This window comes from Montipora capricornis, chromosome 10 (genome assembly GCF_036669925.1).
Source record: "Montipora capricornis isolate CH-2021 chromosome 10, ASM3666992v2, whole genome shotgun sequence".
Classification (NCBI taxonomy): domain Eukaryota; kingdom Metazoa; phylum Cnidaria; class Anthozoa; order Scleractinia; family Acroporidae; genus Montipora; species Montipora capricornis.
In genome coordinates this window covers 50,465,487-50,482,986 of record NC_090892.1, presented here as the reverse complement: position 1 = coordinate 50,482,986, position 17,500 = coordinate 50,465,487, and the positions used below count along the sequence as shown (strand labels likewise).

The window sequence follows — 17,500 nt, the reverse complement described above, 5'->3', positions numbered from 1 at the left end:
TGAGAGGAGTATCTTGTATTGTTGCATAGTGACTCTTGAGCATGACTTCATTTTGATTGCTGTCAAGTAGACATGGTTTGTTTGCAGCGGCTGGGGAGCCCACGTGAAGACCGTGGTCATAAAAACGGTATGAGTGTGTCACCTTGTTTCCCCAACAGATGATCCTCCCGGTGAATTTTGTGTCTTCCCGAGTGTGTTTAATGATATTCCAAGTGTAATCCACCTTGTCCAAAGCGTACTGGCCCCACTCATGATCCACGAACATTGAATTCCTTTTGCTGGGATTGAAGACGGCGTAAGCGTCTTCCGACGGCGTCCAATCATTGGCTGTGCCAACAAAGGTAAGCCGAACAGACTGACGGCCAGATAAGAAAAGCATCCGAATAAGCGTGTTGTTTAAATGGACTCCGGCATCAGCATCGTTTTTGATGGACATGTCAACTGTGTCTCTTTGATGAATGTCGTGGAACAGATTGCCATACAGAGGATTGCTCTTGGAGCCTAAACACATCCCCCCATTTCGGTCAGGACACACCCAACTGTAATCATCAGTTACCTTTGCAACCAGTGTCCAGCCTCCTCCCGATGTGGTCATATCACAGTAAGCACGAAACGCATTGCGTGTGTTGTCCTTGCCAACTGGGTTTATCCAGTACATACCATTGCCTCGACTCTCTCCTTTGAACAATATTTCGAGGCAAGACTTTCTGGGAGGTGAATTGTTAATCTCTCCCAGTGGGACAGTCTGCAGCTGTAACCACTGCTTCCTGCTGCAGATTCTCAGCTTCCCAGAGTTCTTGTCGTACTTAACTTCACCTTCAAGCTGTTCATTGCAAGTTACAGGGAAGGATGTGCGAATACGCGATACATACCTAACGCTTTTGTGTTCATTTGTGCAACTGTTTCCTTTTTCACCCTGGAAGAATTCAAATGATTAAATATGAGTTATCTTTGCACCTCTTATGGGATGAAAAATGCCCACAACATCGTATTGTTAAAGGCGCTGTTGCCGGCAAACTTAGCCCTCTTAAATGGATTAACGGTAAACTCCACTACATCCTACAACGGCGAGAATTATGGCTTTGCACTGACAAAAATCACATAATTTTTTGTTAGGGTTGCAGCCATAGTAATGCTTTTGTGTTTTTAAGTTCTGGCTTAGCCCGGATAATCGAATTACTGTCTCGGCACTGAGTTCTCTTATTTCTGTACCTTTTGTTCAAATAACAACACTAAGTTTCTGAAGTTAAAATTTTCTCACAGGTACGATTGTCACTTATTCCATACCAAGTTTACACGACATATATATTATATTTTGCTATTAAGCTGACAAAAATGAAATGAAAACGCCAGCTATTACAGTTTGCTGTAACTAAAATTAAAGACTGATTTTAGGCCTGGCTGAGACGAGGGGTCGTGCTTGGTTTAATTAGGGTATCAGAGGTTTCGTAACGGAACAATATTCTCGCATCCGAGTAGAGAAATTGCACCAGTGGAAACTTTCCGTGGTGGAATCATGCAAATAAATACACTATTACGAGAGGGAGAGGAACTGTACCCCTCATTATCATATCGACACCTTTTGAGTTGGTCGTTCACACAGGCAAATCAAAAATGAAAATGATGAAGGATATGATAATGTTGGATTTAGAGCTGAGCATGATATTCCACGTTCTTAAACAAATTGCGCTCTTCCACACGAGTTTCACTTGTATTTCTATTCTAGCCTTGAAAACACTAGATTCAAGGCATCCTGGCACTGAATAGCCGGTGAGGATGAATGCGATAGAGATTTGGACCACCACGGCACAACTTGATCGTCCTGGCAAAGTGTACACAGCGTGAATTTAGATATTTTTATGGATATATTGTATCAGGGGATTAAATAAAGCCTTTAAAAGACGAACTTGACTGTTTTCTCCCCTCGATTCATGCTATTTTGATTGCGGCTGATATGGCACATCGCCGATCATATCAGGTCCATATCAGGACAAAAAAGTGATCCGAAGCGGTTAATCCTAATTTAGTCGCTTAAACCAAAAAGAATGTAGAGCATAATTATCCACAATGAAAGTACACGTTCTGAAGTTACTTTGAGATTTACTGTTGTACATTGGGCGATTTGTGGTACCTTGGAGATATTTATTAAAGCTGCAATTTCCTTAGGATACAACTCTTTAACACAAAAGTCCATATATCCATGATGGCGATGGACTCTTGTCTTCAATAATTAATATAGCGGCATTCCACAAAGCTAGAAGAAACTGGAAATTAATGTGATAATGTTATGTCATTTTGCCAACTTTCGTTAATAACTGAGGCTTAGCATTCAACCAAGAAACCGGCCATTGGAAAAACCTTAATGTGCCGTCTTTTGTAACAATTAATCCTAGATTTCCGTCGGGCGCCTTTCGATCGCGAATTGTCGGAAATACTAGCAGCTAGTCTTCAGTTCGGACCCACCTTCCTTGTAAAGAACAACTTGGTTACGATTAGGCAACCTGGTGGCTTAAAGAACACGGCTTCAATAACCCCCCACAAAGGGCAAAACTCGTCGTTTTCTAATAATACACATCACTTACGTATAGTCCTCAACGGTGGCATCTATTTTTGACAATGAACAATTAAAGGAAAGCACGCATGCAAGCCGATGAGTTCAATCTTCCCTTATTTCTTGATACCCCCAAGTGAGGTCAAGTTCAGGTAGATGATTTCACGATAGCGAGTGGCAGTCATATCTTTCCTCCGTGATTTCTTTTTAAGTGGTAGATGGGGAAAACTGCGCAAAACTCTATAGAACGCCAGCCGAGAAACTTAATTTGTCCAAGACTCGCACCTCTGAAATGACGGACATGAGTCGTGCGACTGTTTTAGGCTCAATATATCGGATTTAGGACTGCCGTAAGCGATATGGTTTAAAACTCTTCACTTGCCGGCAGTTGTTGATTGCAGCTACTCCCAGCTTGATATAACAGTGTGGTTTCAGTGATTTGTAACCTAACAACGTCTTTATTATTAATTACATTATTCACTGCAGTGACCCAACGAGTAACTTCGGTAAATATCTGTTCGGAAGAAAGGTGTGCTAGAATTTTGGAATATTAAAATTCAGAGGCTTTCCGCCGGTGACGCGCGCTAAAATTGTGGACATTTTTCTGCACAGATTTCTTAGATATTTCGGGAAAGTAGTGACGAGTCTGAAAAGTACCTAGAAATTTCGAAACCACATTGAAGAACACTAGGATTTTACTGGGCAGAGTAAGAGTCAACTGTGATATTGCAAATAGCAGAAAATTTGAAGATTTGTAACTTTTATAATTTTCGCCAAAGTTTGTTGGAGAATCATATCCTAAACAATTGTCCCCTAACTTTTTCGGGAAGAAAGGACGACAACATGATATAAAATTTTTGATACGGACCTGTCAAGATTGCTAGAACTTTCGGACGGGGCAAAATTTCTACAGGCCTAAAGTTCCCCTAGTACATTCGAACAGATAAATGTCTAGTAGGGTGGCTATAAGCTCACTAAACAGTGGAAACCATTTTAGGCAATTCTAATATATTTGAAGACATCCTGTCTTTGGGTGCCTCTGGTGAAATTTTATCCTTCAGGTCTCAGCTTAGCTTTCGTACCTTGGAGCCTTGGCTTCCCTTGTCTCCTCGAGGTCCCGTCTCACCCTTAAAAAACGAAAATAACCCTGAATACGAGAAAGCTCCAACATGGGCCGCTCAGTTGTGCATACAAATAAAAGTGAGATCGCAAATGGCACAGGGTATTGCCAGCGATGTTTATGGCTCCTCGCTTTGCGTCCTTAAGTCAGGAAGAATAACTATTGGACTGTTGGAAGTCATTTGATTTTTTATTGAAACGGAGGAATGGAAAGAAAAGTAAGTGGAGCGCGTTTTCGAGTTTAATTTTCTGATGGACCGAGATACTACGGCGTTATTTAGTAACTGTTATATAGGTCGCAGGCCTTATATTTGTCCAAAATTAATATGCTCATACGAGCATGCAGTTTCTTTAATGGAGCTCTTGAGAGATTACACAAACAGGTGGTTAGTTTATGCACGCAACGAAAGATTACAAAACATTTATTAACGGGGCGAGGCCACTTGTTTGACAGTGCAATTGCTCTTCAAAAAGTCATTAAGATGCTAAGCTTGCATAACGTACCCTTTCTCCTCGAAGAGCAGTAACTCCTGACAAATACACCTCTCCGAGTTTGATCTTTCTAGAGGATAGCATAAGCTGGCCACGCACTGGTTGTAGAACTGCTCTTGCATCCTTATTCTCCCTTTAGGAAATTGGAGAGATCGGGAAGATTAATGAAAATAATAATATCAATGATAAACGAACCTGTGAGCGACAAATAGTTACTTGAAACCTCATTAAAACTTCACTAAGCACAAATAACGGGTAAACGACTTAAAAGAGACACTTACGCGGAAGCAAGCAAAATGATTGCGGAATGAAAAGCAATGCACAGTACGGTAAATCCTTGAGCGAAAAGAGAGGCTTGAGTCATCGTTTCCACTCTGATTGAAGTCTGAAATCAAGTGACTAAACGCTCTCGCATCGCGAGCTTACGTAACAGCGATGAATTGATTGGATAACAAGCATGACATGCCCACGTCACTCAACTGATGATAGCTTAGTTTCGTGCGATTTGCACACTGTCATGCTCTGTGATCTCCTTTCTACGTAAAGAATTAACAGTTCCTTAAACCCCGGAAATAGGCTAAAAAAGGTATTGCTTGAATGCAGGCAATTTGGAGCTCGTTTCCTGTAGATTTCGCATGCGACAGAGGGCCAATTGGAAAATAAAGACTGGACTCTGGACTGGACTGGACTATGAACTAGACTGGACTAGACTGGGTGGGGGAGGGGAGGGGGAGCGGGCTTCGTTTTTTTGTTATCACCTTTGGTTTGTTTTTGGTTATATTTTTTGATTACTTCCAAGTTGGGTGAGCCACTAAAGTAATAGGGTAAAACGGTGTGAGCCGTCAATCAACGGAATTGATTGGCAGCTCTATTAGCCATTTACTTTACTCAATAATTGCAGGAACTCCTTCTGTCTGTAGTTTCTGTCACCTGTCACCCCGTGCCCCCCAGTCTAGTCCAGTCCAGTCCAATCCAGGTCAGAGTCCAGTCCAGTCCAGTTCAGTCCAGTCCAGAGTCCGCTTTGTATTTTCCAACTGGCCTGTCTACCTCTTCAATGAACACTCAATTCCAAATAAATAATCATGATATCACTACTAGCGTTTCCTTTTGTTTCCACCAGATAAGGATTTTGCTCATTCGTCGGAGGCCAAAGGAATAAGAGAACATTCGCAAACTCAGTATGAAGACACGTTGACAGAGTTATCATTAAGATTAGAAAGATGCCGTCTCTAACATCTCCGCAGATTATTTTTTGTGGAGGTCTTGAAGAGAAACATAAAAATATGATAAAAAATTTCATCAGCACACTTCAACTTGAGTCCATGACAATAGCTTATAAATTAACAGATAAATTAAATAGCAGGGCTAACTAGAAAACCGTATTCGATTTTTCTTTTTCTTTTTCATCCTATTCTTGTTTCTAGTACTGTTTTTCATTATATTTTCTTCTTGAGCCCATAAAATAATAATAATAATAATAATAATAATATTATTATTATTATTACTATTATCAACAGACCAAAGCGTACCTCATTGGAGCAGCAGAGCGCGTGCAGTGAATATGAACGTCGCGAGACGTGTTCGAAAAGGCCATTCCGGAATTGGGCAGGGAACAGGGGCTAGCTAGTTTCAAATTTAAACCAATCGATAAATTGACACCATCATTTTAAAGATAACATTCAGATTAGCCATCTGCCTGAGTTTGATGCTTTTAGGTCGAACAGAGACCAAGTTACGGACTTTTAAACATGGTTTAAAATCCATACAAACTTCTCATATAATTTAGAGGCTGCGTACCCCAAAACCAGATAAAGTCTTAAAATGTTTTACGATTTCTGTAATATTCATAAAAATAGGCAAACTAAGGGGTTTTTACCACACCTATTTCCAAATAGTAGGTCCATGACAGGATTTCCCAATTGTCCCAAATCTGATAAAATTTTTTAAGAGTTTATATGGTTTTGGGGGACGCAGCCTCAACATTAGAGAAGTTTGTAGGGATTTTTAAATATGTTTTAAAGTCCGTGACTTGGTCTCTGTTCGACCTAAAAGCATCAAACTTGGGCATATGGCCAATCTCAATGTTATCTTTCATGTGATGGTGTCAATTTATTGATTGGTTTTAATTTGAGACTCGCCCCAGTTTTCTGCGCAATTCCAGAATGGCCTATGCATACGGCCAATTTCAAGATCTGGCTTCTGAAAAACCAGATGTTTCATAGCCAGGGTGAATTTCTACAAAGTAAAATTGCAAATTTTCTTCTCCTGTCATTCGGATATAAAAGTATTGAACACCTCCAGATAACTATGTGTGTGTTGTTATTTTGAATTATCTCTCATTGCCGCGCCTCTCTGTTATCCTCTGCTTCGGCAGATTAAAGCTATATACACCCAGATTCATGGAGCCTGTATTGTTTGATTTGTCACAGTCATATTGTCTTCGCAAAGAAAAATGACATGACATCCTCAGTCTACTGATTTCTTAAAGAAAAAAGATTAGAATTACGTATTGATGTTTCAACGAGTAAACGAAATGCAGTGCGTTCGGCGGAGGAGAACGAAAGCCATCGTCATGTGATCATTGCTTGTCTCAAGGAAGTTAGGCCTTGTCGCTCATGTTGTTACTACTTTACTTGGAAAATCTCATTATCCGAAACACTTAAAGGTGTTACTGAGCGTTGTCAACTCATTGAATCACGAAACTGGTAATGAAATAAATGTAGTTGTATTTGAAGTGCTAGTTATAGATGTGGTCCTCGCACGTAACTAGACAATTTGAGAAATTGTATGTTATTGACACCTGAAAAATTCAAGCGACTTCAACGGGACTGAAACCTATGACCCAGACTGTGATCGGCCAGTGCAATACTCTACCGATTGAGCATGCGCACTAGCTGAGGGAACCTTTCGACATGTATTGTAAAGAAACGGTAGTTCAAAGAGAGGATAAAATTTGCGTTATATTGAACTCTATCTTTGGAATGATAATTAAAATATTAAATTAGCAGCTAGGTTTATTCAGAAAAAAAAAAAATACGCAAGCGAGGAAGCCTACAAAAAATTTGTGATTATAATACTAATAATTTATTGCTATGAATTATGATTGCTACATATCATTTATAATCATTTATCATTTCATTTCAAAATAAAAATGAATTATCATAGTACTTCAAGGGTTCATGAGGGGACCAGGCAGAGAGAATACGTCAAAGAATGGAGTCAAACTGAATGCAGGGAAAGTTTGCAAATTATGATTTCAGCATGGCTTCTGATACACCCTAGAACCCATAGGAATTTCTTTATCCAAGTTCCTAGAGAAAATCGACTAGTTGGCGATGTCACCAGCATGATCCGATGGACCTCTTCAAAATCAAAATCTCCCAGTGCAAAGTACTGAGTCTCTCGATATGGTCAAATTATTTCTTTCGGGGAAAGGTGAAACCATTTAATCTAGGCTTAATCTCATGAAGTAGTGTCATATGTAAACTTGAAACAACAGACGTGAAACAATTTTTAATGTTAAAGTAATTTGTATTATTTGGGGTCAGATTGGTCAGGTAGTACGGAAACTGGCTTTTGAACCGATTTCCATTGAATCTACCGAAGCGAAGCATAACTGAGGTGCGGCAATATGCGATAAAGCAAATATTTAAACATTAACACATTTTAGAATCTCCTGAGAAGCAGGTTGAGGTATTTAATAAATTCTTGATATCCGGCTGACAACCGTGGAAAGAGTGAGAGAAAGAGTAGCACAATGAGCAAGCAATTCAACTTATGCCTTACAAAAGTCTCGTTACCTAATTGGTCATAAAGAACGCATTCAGTTGTTTTAATACATACTGAATAAAGCGCTTTCCGGTTCTAATTGAAGATTAAACGTTGAACGCCGTTAAGTGATTAATTTAGCCTTTTTATAAGCCATTAGGGCGGGCTCAAAGTGTGGCATACAGATAAAATCTTCGTTTTATTTGTTTTGTTCAACAACATGAGCTATGCTAACCTTCTGGGATGTTAAAAGGCCCTCTTTTATTGAAATCATAGCTTTCTTTTTGTCTTTAAACTTCGCTCGAAAATGATCGTTTGATTTAGTCATCATTTAAGACAAATGTTCTCTATTAAAGCTGCTTTGGGGCACCGCCGAACGAACAAAACCCTTATCTCGTGTCAACAGAAGGAAGCGCTATGCCACCAACTGGTAGCGATGTAATTGGGAACCTGACATGGAGTGTCCGTCGAACGGGGATAAAGATTGAGTTCGCGAAGTGAGAAATCTGCGGGAAATGAGCTTCAAATGGCCTGCATTCAAGCAATACCTTCCTTAGCCCATTTCCGGTGTTTATGGAACTGTTAATCATTTACACAAAGAAGAGATCGAAGAGCATACCAGTGTGCGAATAGCGCGAAGTCTTGAGTGACTGGGGCATGACATGCTTCTTATCCAATCAATTTACTGCGTGCTTTGTTGGTTTGCTGCCAGTGCTCTTAGTCACTTGCTATCAGACTCAAGTCAGAGTGGTAACAATGCCGCAGGCCTCGCTTCTCGTTCTAGGATTGACCCTGCTATGTATCGCTTTTCATCCCGAAGGTATTTCACTAGCTTCCAAGCACTCCAGGTAAGTGGAACAAATTTATATGCCATCTTTAATTAATCACATTCATATGCGGCCGGTGTGCCTGATAAAATTTTGATGAAGTTTGAGGTAGTTATCTGTCGCGCGCTGATTTGTTAATATTTTTTATTAACCTTGTACAATTTTTCCAATTTTCCCGTTAGGGAACATAAAGACGCAAGACTTACGTTGAGGCCGGAGCGTGGCCATCTTATGCTATCCGCTAGAAAGATCAAACTCGGAGAGGTGTATTTGTCGGGAATTCCTTCTCTGCGAGGAGAAAGGGTAGGCAAAATATGCCTAGTATCTTTATGACACTTTGGACATCAATTATGCTTCCATTAAAAAAAAACCGTGTGATGGTTTTCGCCTCGTTATTTACCTTGAACGCTCGAAATTCGTCTAGTGTGTCAATAAAACGAAGTTACTGATTACAGCACTCATTCAAGAGCTTCGTGATATAACTGTAAGCCGATATCAGCAAATGGCTACATTTACTACTGGAGACGAGCTCTTGTTTTCTTTCTATTTGGCCAATATAACAATTAATTATACTTTGTGTACCATTGGAACACATCCACCGTTCCATGTTCCTTGAAAGGTGAAGATCGTGTTAGAAAAGGTGGATAGGACAAAACTGGAAGGCAACTTCTAGCCATTTCCTCCAATTCTATTCATTGTTATTCAAGTGTGAGCAAAATGACAAGCATTTATCGGGGAACAGGTGTTCATACTCAAAATGTGTTTAGTTCGGTGGCAATCTTATGCTGTTAGCAAGTTAAATTTGAGAGATTTCTTCTATTTCCAATTTTCAGTGCTGTTTATTTTCTTTTCTCAGGGTGAAAGGGGACCACAAGGAGACAAAGGAAGTCAAGGCCCCAAGGTATAAAACCTTAACTATGTGCCGTCAATTTGCTCGCGTTTATTTCGTACGGTAATTAATATTGCTAAGCTTGATTTTGTTGAATTGCTGTAGCACTCAATTTAAGACTGAACCGCGCTGACAAAGAGGGAAATTAAAATACACGATTTGCTCTGAGAAAAGTGGTAGCAATTACTGTCGGCAAGAAGCGAGCCTTCAACTGTATCGCTTACAACTTCCTTATTAAGATCTTGAAGTCGACCTGCGTCTTCAACAATTTGGGGGCTCGAGAGTTTGACTTCCCGAGAACGTTTCGCAGTGCTTTGTTTGTTATCATTATTATTGGAACTCTCGAAAGTGTCTAAGTGTTGTCGAGCAGTCTCAACTCTCAAATTGTTTCATCCACTTTACCGCTATCTCACGGAGGTCATTCCAGTGCTTCATGGCATAAAACGTCACATGAGGACTCATGAGATTGGTTCGCGTGCAGTGAAAATACAGATTGTTCTTCTAAAAAAAGCCGTGATACGAATCGCTATAGAAAGTGTTTGAGATAGAATGAAAGACATCTGGAGCACTATCGCTTCTTAGGTACAAGTAATTCTGACCAAAGTCAATAGCAAATACCGGGTGGAATTTCCTTCTTAAGGAAATCTAGGATTTCAGCCTACGGAGTAGTATACAGTAGTATATGACAGATTTCGCTGTTCATAAATTTTAAAGTCTCTGGACTGAAAGAAGCGTAAAACAATCTTATTTCTGCTTGCTGAGGTATAAATATTCGGTCTTAAGTGAAAAGTCCTCAAGTTATGTCGGTTGAAGGTAGTTAAAACGTGTCATCATCACTACTATTTCGTAGAGTGTGGTGTCAGTGGCGCGCTCATGAAAAAAAAAAAAAACAAATCACTTTCGACTACAGATATATAACACCCATCGGAAATCGACGCGGGGCGTTCAAAAAAACTTTTTGAGGGCAACAAGCACGCGAAATACAGTGTTTGTGCAAGGATTCGATGTTAAGTAACCGCGCATGCCATGACGATTTACATAATTATGGGGGCTAGGATGTAATTTCATGACACCTAAAAAGTAGAATCAAACATTGCAATAACCACTTAAAACTTTTGAACAATGTAAGAGCAATACAGCAAAAAGAAAGAAGAGAATGGATGGACACAAGTGGACAAGATTGAAACGGATTGCATTTGGGTAATCTTGAAAAAAAGTCGGCCCAACGTTTTCAAGTTTATGGCAAATCGCGTTGATAAATTAAAAGTCGTTTTTGCTCAGAATCATCGTGTTTGTGTTGTAAGGGTAATTTATCAGTTAAGGAATTCCACATTACCCCATTTCTCTAAACACCATAAAATAACGTGACACAGTCCCTTTAAACACAGAAGATCTATCCGGCATTTGTGGAGTAGGAATACAGCTAGGCTAAGCCTTAATTGTGCTCCAGTTCAAAATTTAAGGGCAATTCGCTTAATAACGGGAGACTTAACAATGCACGCAAGATGTCATGTAAGAGCTGCTTTCGCTTCCAGACCGTCTTCTGGGTCAATGAAAAAAAGCCTTAAGTTTAAGCTTCAAGTTCACCACAGTTTTATTTCAGATATCGTCCACGTACTTTGAGAATAAATGACTAATTTGTGGCTAACCGAGGTCTCCTGGTTTGAGGGAAATAATATAACTGCGTTGGGGTGTTTTCGCTCATTGCTCTCTTGTGCATTTCCGGCCTAATTTCACCTTTTTCTTACGTTGGTGACCGTGTTGAAATTTGGTCAAATCGAGATGTGAATTAGCCAAATTGGTAATAGAAATATACAAAAAATAAAAAAAATAAAATAAAAATGAAATAAATTTATTTTGCGCATTTTCTATAAGAATAATCAAACGCGCATTACAGACATTACAATAAATTTAAAAATAAATTAAAAATAAAAACTTACTTACAATTATTATGGAATGAAAAAGAAGAAAAATACACTATTTACAATTAGAAAAGTAATTAGCTAAAAAACTGTAAAAATGTAGATATAAAATAGTTGCACCAACAAAATTCCTTGCTGAATAAAATGTCTCAAGTTTCCGTTTAAAATCACTTGTGGTGCGAGCAATTATTCCCTTTATTACAAAATTGAACAGTTTGTTATGCGCCCATAACTCAGAGAGTCTAAATGGCATTTTTAATTAACGTCACGGCATTGTCAGACACCAGTTTATTATTCGGTCTATTTGCAAGGAGGGAGGGTGTCCCGGCTTACCTAGCAACCGTGGGAGAGCCAACTTTTCATACGTTTCTGTTGAAGTCGCAGTCAAGCGTTTCCATGCTACCTAAACGTGGTGACCCGCCTTCTCCGTGTCTACTTGCCCGAGGCAACCTTCTAGGAGGGCTATCTTTTTGGCAAGTAAACGGTTCTTGCCTGGTTACCCTGGCTACGCGTGATAAGAAGGCCGCGAAATCATGGTGGCGCGAAATTACAGACCATCCTGGGAAATTGTGTCGTTATCGCTCACCAATAACATCTGCTGAACGGAATGACAGTGAATCTGGAGAAATAAAGTAACAGCGGAACAAGTGATAAACAATTTAAACTTGCCGACAAAACGTTTCTTGTTTGTTTAGGCAAGTTTATGTTTTTCTTCTCTAAAGGTTTACTTCCAAATTCATTTAATGACATGTTTACACTGGCTAATTATATTCATCCTTATAATACTAGAAACTCATCCAATTGCAATTTTTATATTCCATTAGTTCGAACTAATATACGAAAATTTTCAATCCGCTTCCAAGGCCCTAAATTTTTCAATTCTCTTGACAGTCAAATTAAGTCATCTGGATCTACCGCTCAGTTTTGCAAAAACCTTGAAAGATTTCTTCTTTATCGTTAGTAGCATCAAATTGTTCGAAGTATTTACGCTTTTGTATTTTTGTGGATAAATGTGTGTGTGCACTCTTTCGTCTTTTTAATAATATATTGTATTACGTCCCAGTGCTATCTTAAACTTAATTTCTTAGTCTAATTTGAGGAAGCCCATAGCTCCATAAGCTCTTATAGTTTCTTTATGGGCTTCCTCGCCTTATTTTACAATTTTTTGTATTTTCTTTATTAAATCGGATACATTATATGTAATCATGGCAAATAAAACCTTGAAACCTTGAAACCTTGTTGTGCTTAGCGGCCACTCAACGGAAAAAAGCCCAGTGATCATATCCCGCTTAGGTGAGTTGAACGTAAAGGCGGGCTACGTTTTAACCCTCCAAGCCGGGTAACTCGGTCAGCCATGGTACTCTCCCTCCATATTAACATGCCTTTAGACAAGTTTTTAATTAGGACAGCAGGAGTAACTGTTGTCCGATCCCAAGGGTACCGTGAGTCAATTACGTAACATTTATGATTGGCTGGAAATGTATGGTTTCGCGGGAACATCAAGATAGATAACTTTGTCATGGGTTCGTGATTTTGTAAGGTTATTCTGGTGGTAGTTTTACATTGGAAAGCGTTAATACCTCAATCTTTGCCTTTTAATACCTGTTCTCTTGAATTTGTAGATTACCTTCCACTTCCTGATATAAAATCATTAATATGTAAAATCTGTATCTGGTTGTGTTTATTGTTTATTGTTACACATCAAACTCTGAAGAATACATGAGAACAGCCAAAGCCGGAGGCTTAAATGGCATATGGTCAGCAAAGATAATTTGAAAAATTTGCATGAATAGAAGAAGGCTTTAGCTAAAATACTTATGTAGCTAACTGGGTTATTTTATAACAACAAATACAGTCGAAGCACAGCTTCTTCTGGTCGCTACAGCTAAGGCAGTGTCATAATTTCGTTTTGTGGGAATACAGATCAAACAAAATGCGAAAATGTTCCATTTCGACAATCCAGATCCTAGCAATATGGCGGAAAAATTGTCACATGACTCTAGTTGATGGCCTAGTTTCCACAAATCTCCTAAAGCTCAGTTACTTAGGGTGGAGCATCCGAACAATCCGAAGGTTGTAGGTTCGAATCCTCAAATGAGCACTTGGATTTTTTCCAAATATCCTCGGGCCACCAGCGAAAATAAATCCCTTTATATAAAAAGAATATTTTTTCTTAAACCTTATATATAACACCATCTCTCCGCCGGAAGATGGAAGAGAATCTCTCTTCACGCATACAGGCTGGCATTACACCGTGATTCTAGGTCTGTTTTTGCATAGAATGAAAACTACAACCATAAAAAGCATTCTGTCTTTACAATCGATAATATGTTGGTGTCAACGAAGTTTTGAGTTTGATAAAAAGTTACAAAGGTAACCCAAGTTATTATTCGATCTTCCAGGGTGTAAAAGGGGACAGCTGTACAGATGAACACAAGAGCGTTGGGCTTGCATCACGTCTGCGCACATCTAACTCGGAAACTTGTAGTGCACGGCTTGAAGGTGAAGTTAGGTATGACACGAAATTCGGGACGCTAAATATCTGCAGCAAAAAGCAGTGGTTACAATTGCAGACTGTCCCTCTAGGAGAGATTAACAATTCACCTCCCAGAAAGTCTTGCCTCGAAATATTGTTCAGTGGAGAGGGCCGGGGAAATGGTATGTACTGGATAAACCCAGTTGGTAAGGACAACACACGCAATGCGTTTCGTGCTTACTGTGATATGACCACATCGGGAGGAGGCTGGACTCTGGTTGCTAAGGTAACCGATGACTACAGTTGGGTGTGTCCTGACCGTGATGGGGGCATGTGCTTAGGCTCGAAGACCAATCCTCTGCATGGCAATCTGTTCCACGACATTCATCTGAGAGACACGGTTGATTTGTCCATCAAAAACGATGCTGATGCCGGAGTCCATTTAAACAACACGCTCATTCGGTTGCTCTTCTTATCTGGCCGTCAGTCTGTTCGGTTTACCTTTGTTGGCACAGCCAATGATTGGACGCCGTCGGAAGACGCCTACGCCACCTTCAACCCTAGCAAAAAGAATTCAATGTTCGTGGATCATGAGTGGGGCCAGTACAATTTGGACAAAGTGGATTATACTTGGAATATCATCAAACACACTCGTAAAGACAAGACATTCACTGGGAGGATCATCTGTTGGGGAAACAAGGTGACACACTCATACCGCTTTTATGACCACGGTCTTCACGTGGGCTCCCCTGCCGCTGCAAACAAACCATGTCTACTTGATAATAATCAAAACGAAGTCATGCTCAAGAGTCACTATGCAACACTACAAGACACTCCTCTTAAAGCACGCTGGGATATTGCTCAGTTTGGCTTCCTTGGGGCTCGCTATATTAAGGTACCGAACAAACGCATTGCAATATGGGTGCGATGAAGGCAGGCCACTGGCGTCTCTTTGCGTCGTTTGCTCCTTGTCCTTTTTGGTCGCCTTTGTTCTTTCACTCCCTTTATGGCAGGAGCCATTACTCCAATGAATTGCAACAATTAACGTTAAAACTTATATAAAAGAGCAAAGTTCAATAGGCAATTTTCACGATGGCCTCATTTGACTACAACTACCACAATGCAGTTTGTTTTTCTTTTCATGTTTAAATTTTGTATTCCCAGTGGGGTAAAAATAACAATAGCTCTAATTAACATGAAACAAGCGAAACCTGAGGGATTCTGGTACTTGAAGTCAAATGGTGTTATCATGCAAAGATTTGTTTCCTTCAACATTTCAAAGTTCTTCGGCTTTTTCATATAACACTTTCGAATTTATTTTTGTTGCGTGACAGTGAAACTATCTATAGTTGCGAAATGAAAAACAGAGTACTTCTTTGTAACAAGATCATATCGCGCATCTTAATTCTTTCATTAAGGCATAAGCACAATTCCTTGCGAATTTGACCACAATCCCTTGCGTGTCGAAGAAAAATGTGTTCCCCAGATTACAGATTCGCTTCAGCCTCATTCACTGAGGGCAGAAATTATTATTATTTTTGCTCGATGGCGTTGTTGTTATATAAGCTTTAGGGTGAAAAGTCTGAATATTATATAGCAAGACTGTGCATGCATGATAAGCGCTCGCGGTATAACTGTATGAAAAGGCGGTATAATTTCACAGCCGGTGTTTTTCCTGAAGGATGAGGACTCCTTCAAACATACAAACCGGTTTTTCAGCGGTTTCCGTGAAAGAACGGCTTGTAATAAATTGCTCCAAATACAACTGACCCAATTTTAATGAATGCTTTCAAACAAACTTTCATTATCCTTTCTACGTGTCCCCCAGCCAGCTAATTTTGCACCAAGTTTACAAACTTTGGTTGGTATAAATGGTCAACTTTTATTGTAGAGCTAGGCTGAAAAAACTCCGTGAGAAGATTTCGAGAGCGCTTCACTTGATGCTCGTAAAAAGTTGCACCTCGCACGAAATAACCTCTAGAATCTAGGGTGCACGGGGTTGAGAGGGGGGGGGGGCACCTTACGCGTTGCTTATTTGAATGCCCCAGAGAAGAGTTCACTTGCGTCCTGGAAAACAACGTCTCATCGATAAACTTTAAAAGCACGATAGACATTTGACTTCAACCACCATAGTGCAACGTGCTTTGAAAAGAAAAACAGGACTTCTTGTAACTTGAAACTGCATCTACTTTAAAAAAAAAGGACGTGTTTTTTTTTTGAGGATGAAAAATTATAATTTTAGTACTGGTGAGTCGTTAGTCCAGGGGTACTAATCATCTGATCATAGCGCTTTAACGTAATGAGGACACAGAAGGAACTTGATAACAACGGAACAACCATGCACATCAACTATTCACCATGTTTGATGCAAACCTTGGTAAAGATTTTTCACAGTGCTTCAGTTACTTCAAGTGCTTTATTTATTATCTAATCAGAGATACCTTCTGAAATTGAAAGGTTAAGAGAGGAAAGGCAGCGAAGAGCATCAGGAAAAAATGCTGGGGATGCGGCTTTTTAGATGATTTGTTATCGGTGTAACCAGAATCGAGGAAAGTGATACATATTGAACATTACTTTAGGTTATCAAATTCACAAGTTTGCCGACCCCCTGCCTCACGAGATGATGAGGCGACAATGATTGGTCACAGGTTCGGAACCCGACAGTGAATGATAACTTTTTGATTGCTGACGAAAATGACCCTCTTATTGGATTATGCCCACTCGACTATGTTTTGAGTAATATGAGTATGACGTAATATCAGAAACCCATAAGGGTTGAAACGTGTAACGCGCGTTCACAGCTTCCGAATATTCAGTGCGAACTGATTGGTTGAATGTTTCAGTGCTAAGTACCATATTTGGAAACCCCTCGCTCTTGTTGTTCCAAATATGGTACTTAGCAAATTGAATGTTCAGAAGCTTGTTTCCCAGCACACAAGAGGCCGTTACACGTTTCAACCCTTATGGGTTTCTGATTATATGCATCAGTAACAGGTTCTCCGGTTTTTCCCTTTCTTCGAAAACCAACATTTGATTTGTGCTGATTTTAGTTGATTTGGTGTCTCCCCAATTAGTAGAGCACTCGTACACGGCTAAATAACCTTGAGACTTAGACAGAAGTGATTACTATTAGTGTTGTTATTATCATTATTAATGTCTCTCCCCATTCTCCCTCGCCGTTTCTACACTGGCTCCAGACCTTTCCGAGTTTGAATATTTACCGCGTTGCTTTTCGTTTGAATACGCGTTGCTTGCGTTCGCAAAAAATACGACTGTTTTGCAGTCTACTCGCACACAGTCACCGAACCCATGCCCATAAACACATTGATTTAAGATGTTAATCACTTTTTTCAGAACATTTTGTTTCGAAGTGCCACTTGTTTCTGGCATAATCCTCCAGGGATTCGTTTCTGTGGCTGTAAAGAATCCATCTTCAGTGCAGATTTCCATTACTGT

At 39.7% G+C, this 17,500-nt stretch overlaps 2 protein-coding genes and 1 long non-coding RNA gene across 3 annotated transcripts in view; 1 reads left to right on the top strand and 2 right to left on the bottom strand.

Moving 5' to 3' along the window:
* The window catches only part of LOC138019395 (uncharacterized), a 7,077-nt gene extending 2,510 nt beyond the window's left edge, over nucleotides 1-4,567 (bottom strand). The window contains exons 1-4 of the mRNA XM_068866169.1: nucleotides 4,444-4,567; nucleotides 4,175-4,295; nucleotides 3,634-3,678; nucleotides 1-916 (exon numbers count right to left, since the gene is read on the bottom strand). The exon at nucleotides 1-916 is cut by the window's left edge and continues 2,510 nt beyond it. Of these exons, the coding sequence (XP_068722270.1) occupies nucleotides 1-916; nucleotides 3,634-3,678; nucleotides 4,175-4,295; nucleotides 4,444-4,526 (1,165 nt within the window). The 5' untranslated portion in view covers nucleotides 4,527-4,567. The remainder of the gene's footprint in view (nucleotides 917-3,633; nucleotides 3,679-4,174; nucleotides 4,296-4,443) is intronic.
* A 3,726-nt stretch (nucleotides 4,568-8,293) lies between these two features.
* LOC138018838 (uncharacterized) lies at nucleotides 8,294-15,880 on the top strand. The gene is made up of 4 exons (XM_068865513.1): nucleotides 8,294-8,778; nucleotides 8,940-9,060; nucleotides 9,614-9,658; nucleotides 13,971-15,880. The coding sequence occupies exons 1-4, from the start codon at nucleotides 8,588-8,590 to the stop codon at nucleotides 14,973-14,975; spliced, it is 1,362 nt and encodes a 453-aa protein (XP_068721614.1). The 5' UTR covers nucleotides 8,294-8,587; the 3' UTR covers nucleotides 14,976-15,880.
* Nucleotides 15,881-17,109: 1,229 nt separating this feature from the next.
* The window catches only part of LOC138018842 (uncharacterized), a 5,492-nt gene continuing 5,101 nt past the window's right edge, over nucleotides 17,110-17,500 (bottom strand). The window contains exon 3 of the long non-coding RNA XR_011126074.1: nucleotides 17,110-17,500. This exon is cut by the window's right edge and continues 246 nt beyond it. This is a non-coding gene — a long non-coding RNA (uncharacterized lncRNA).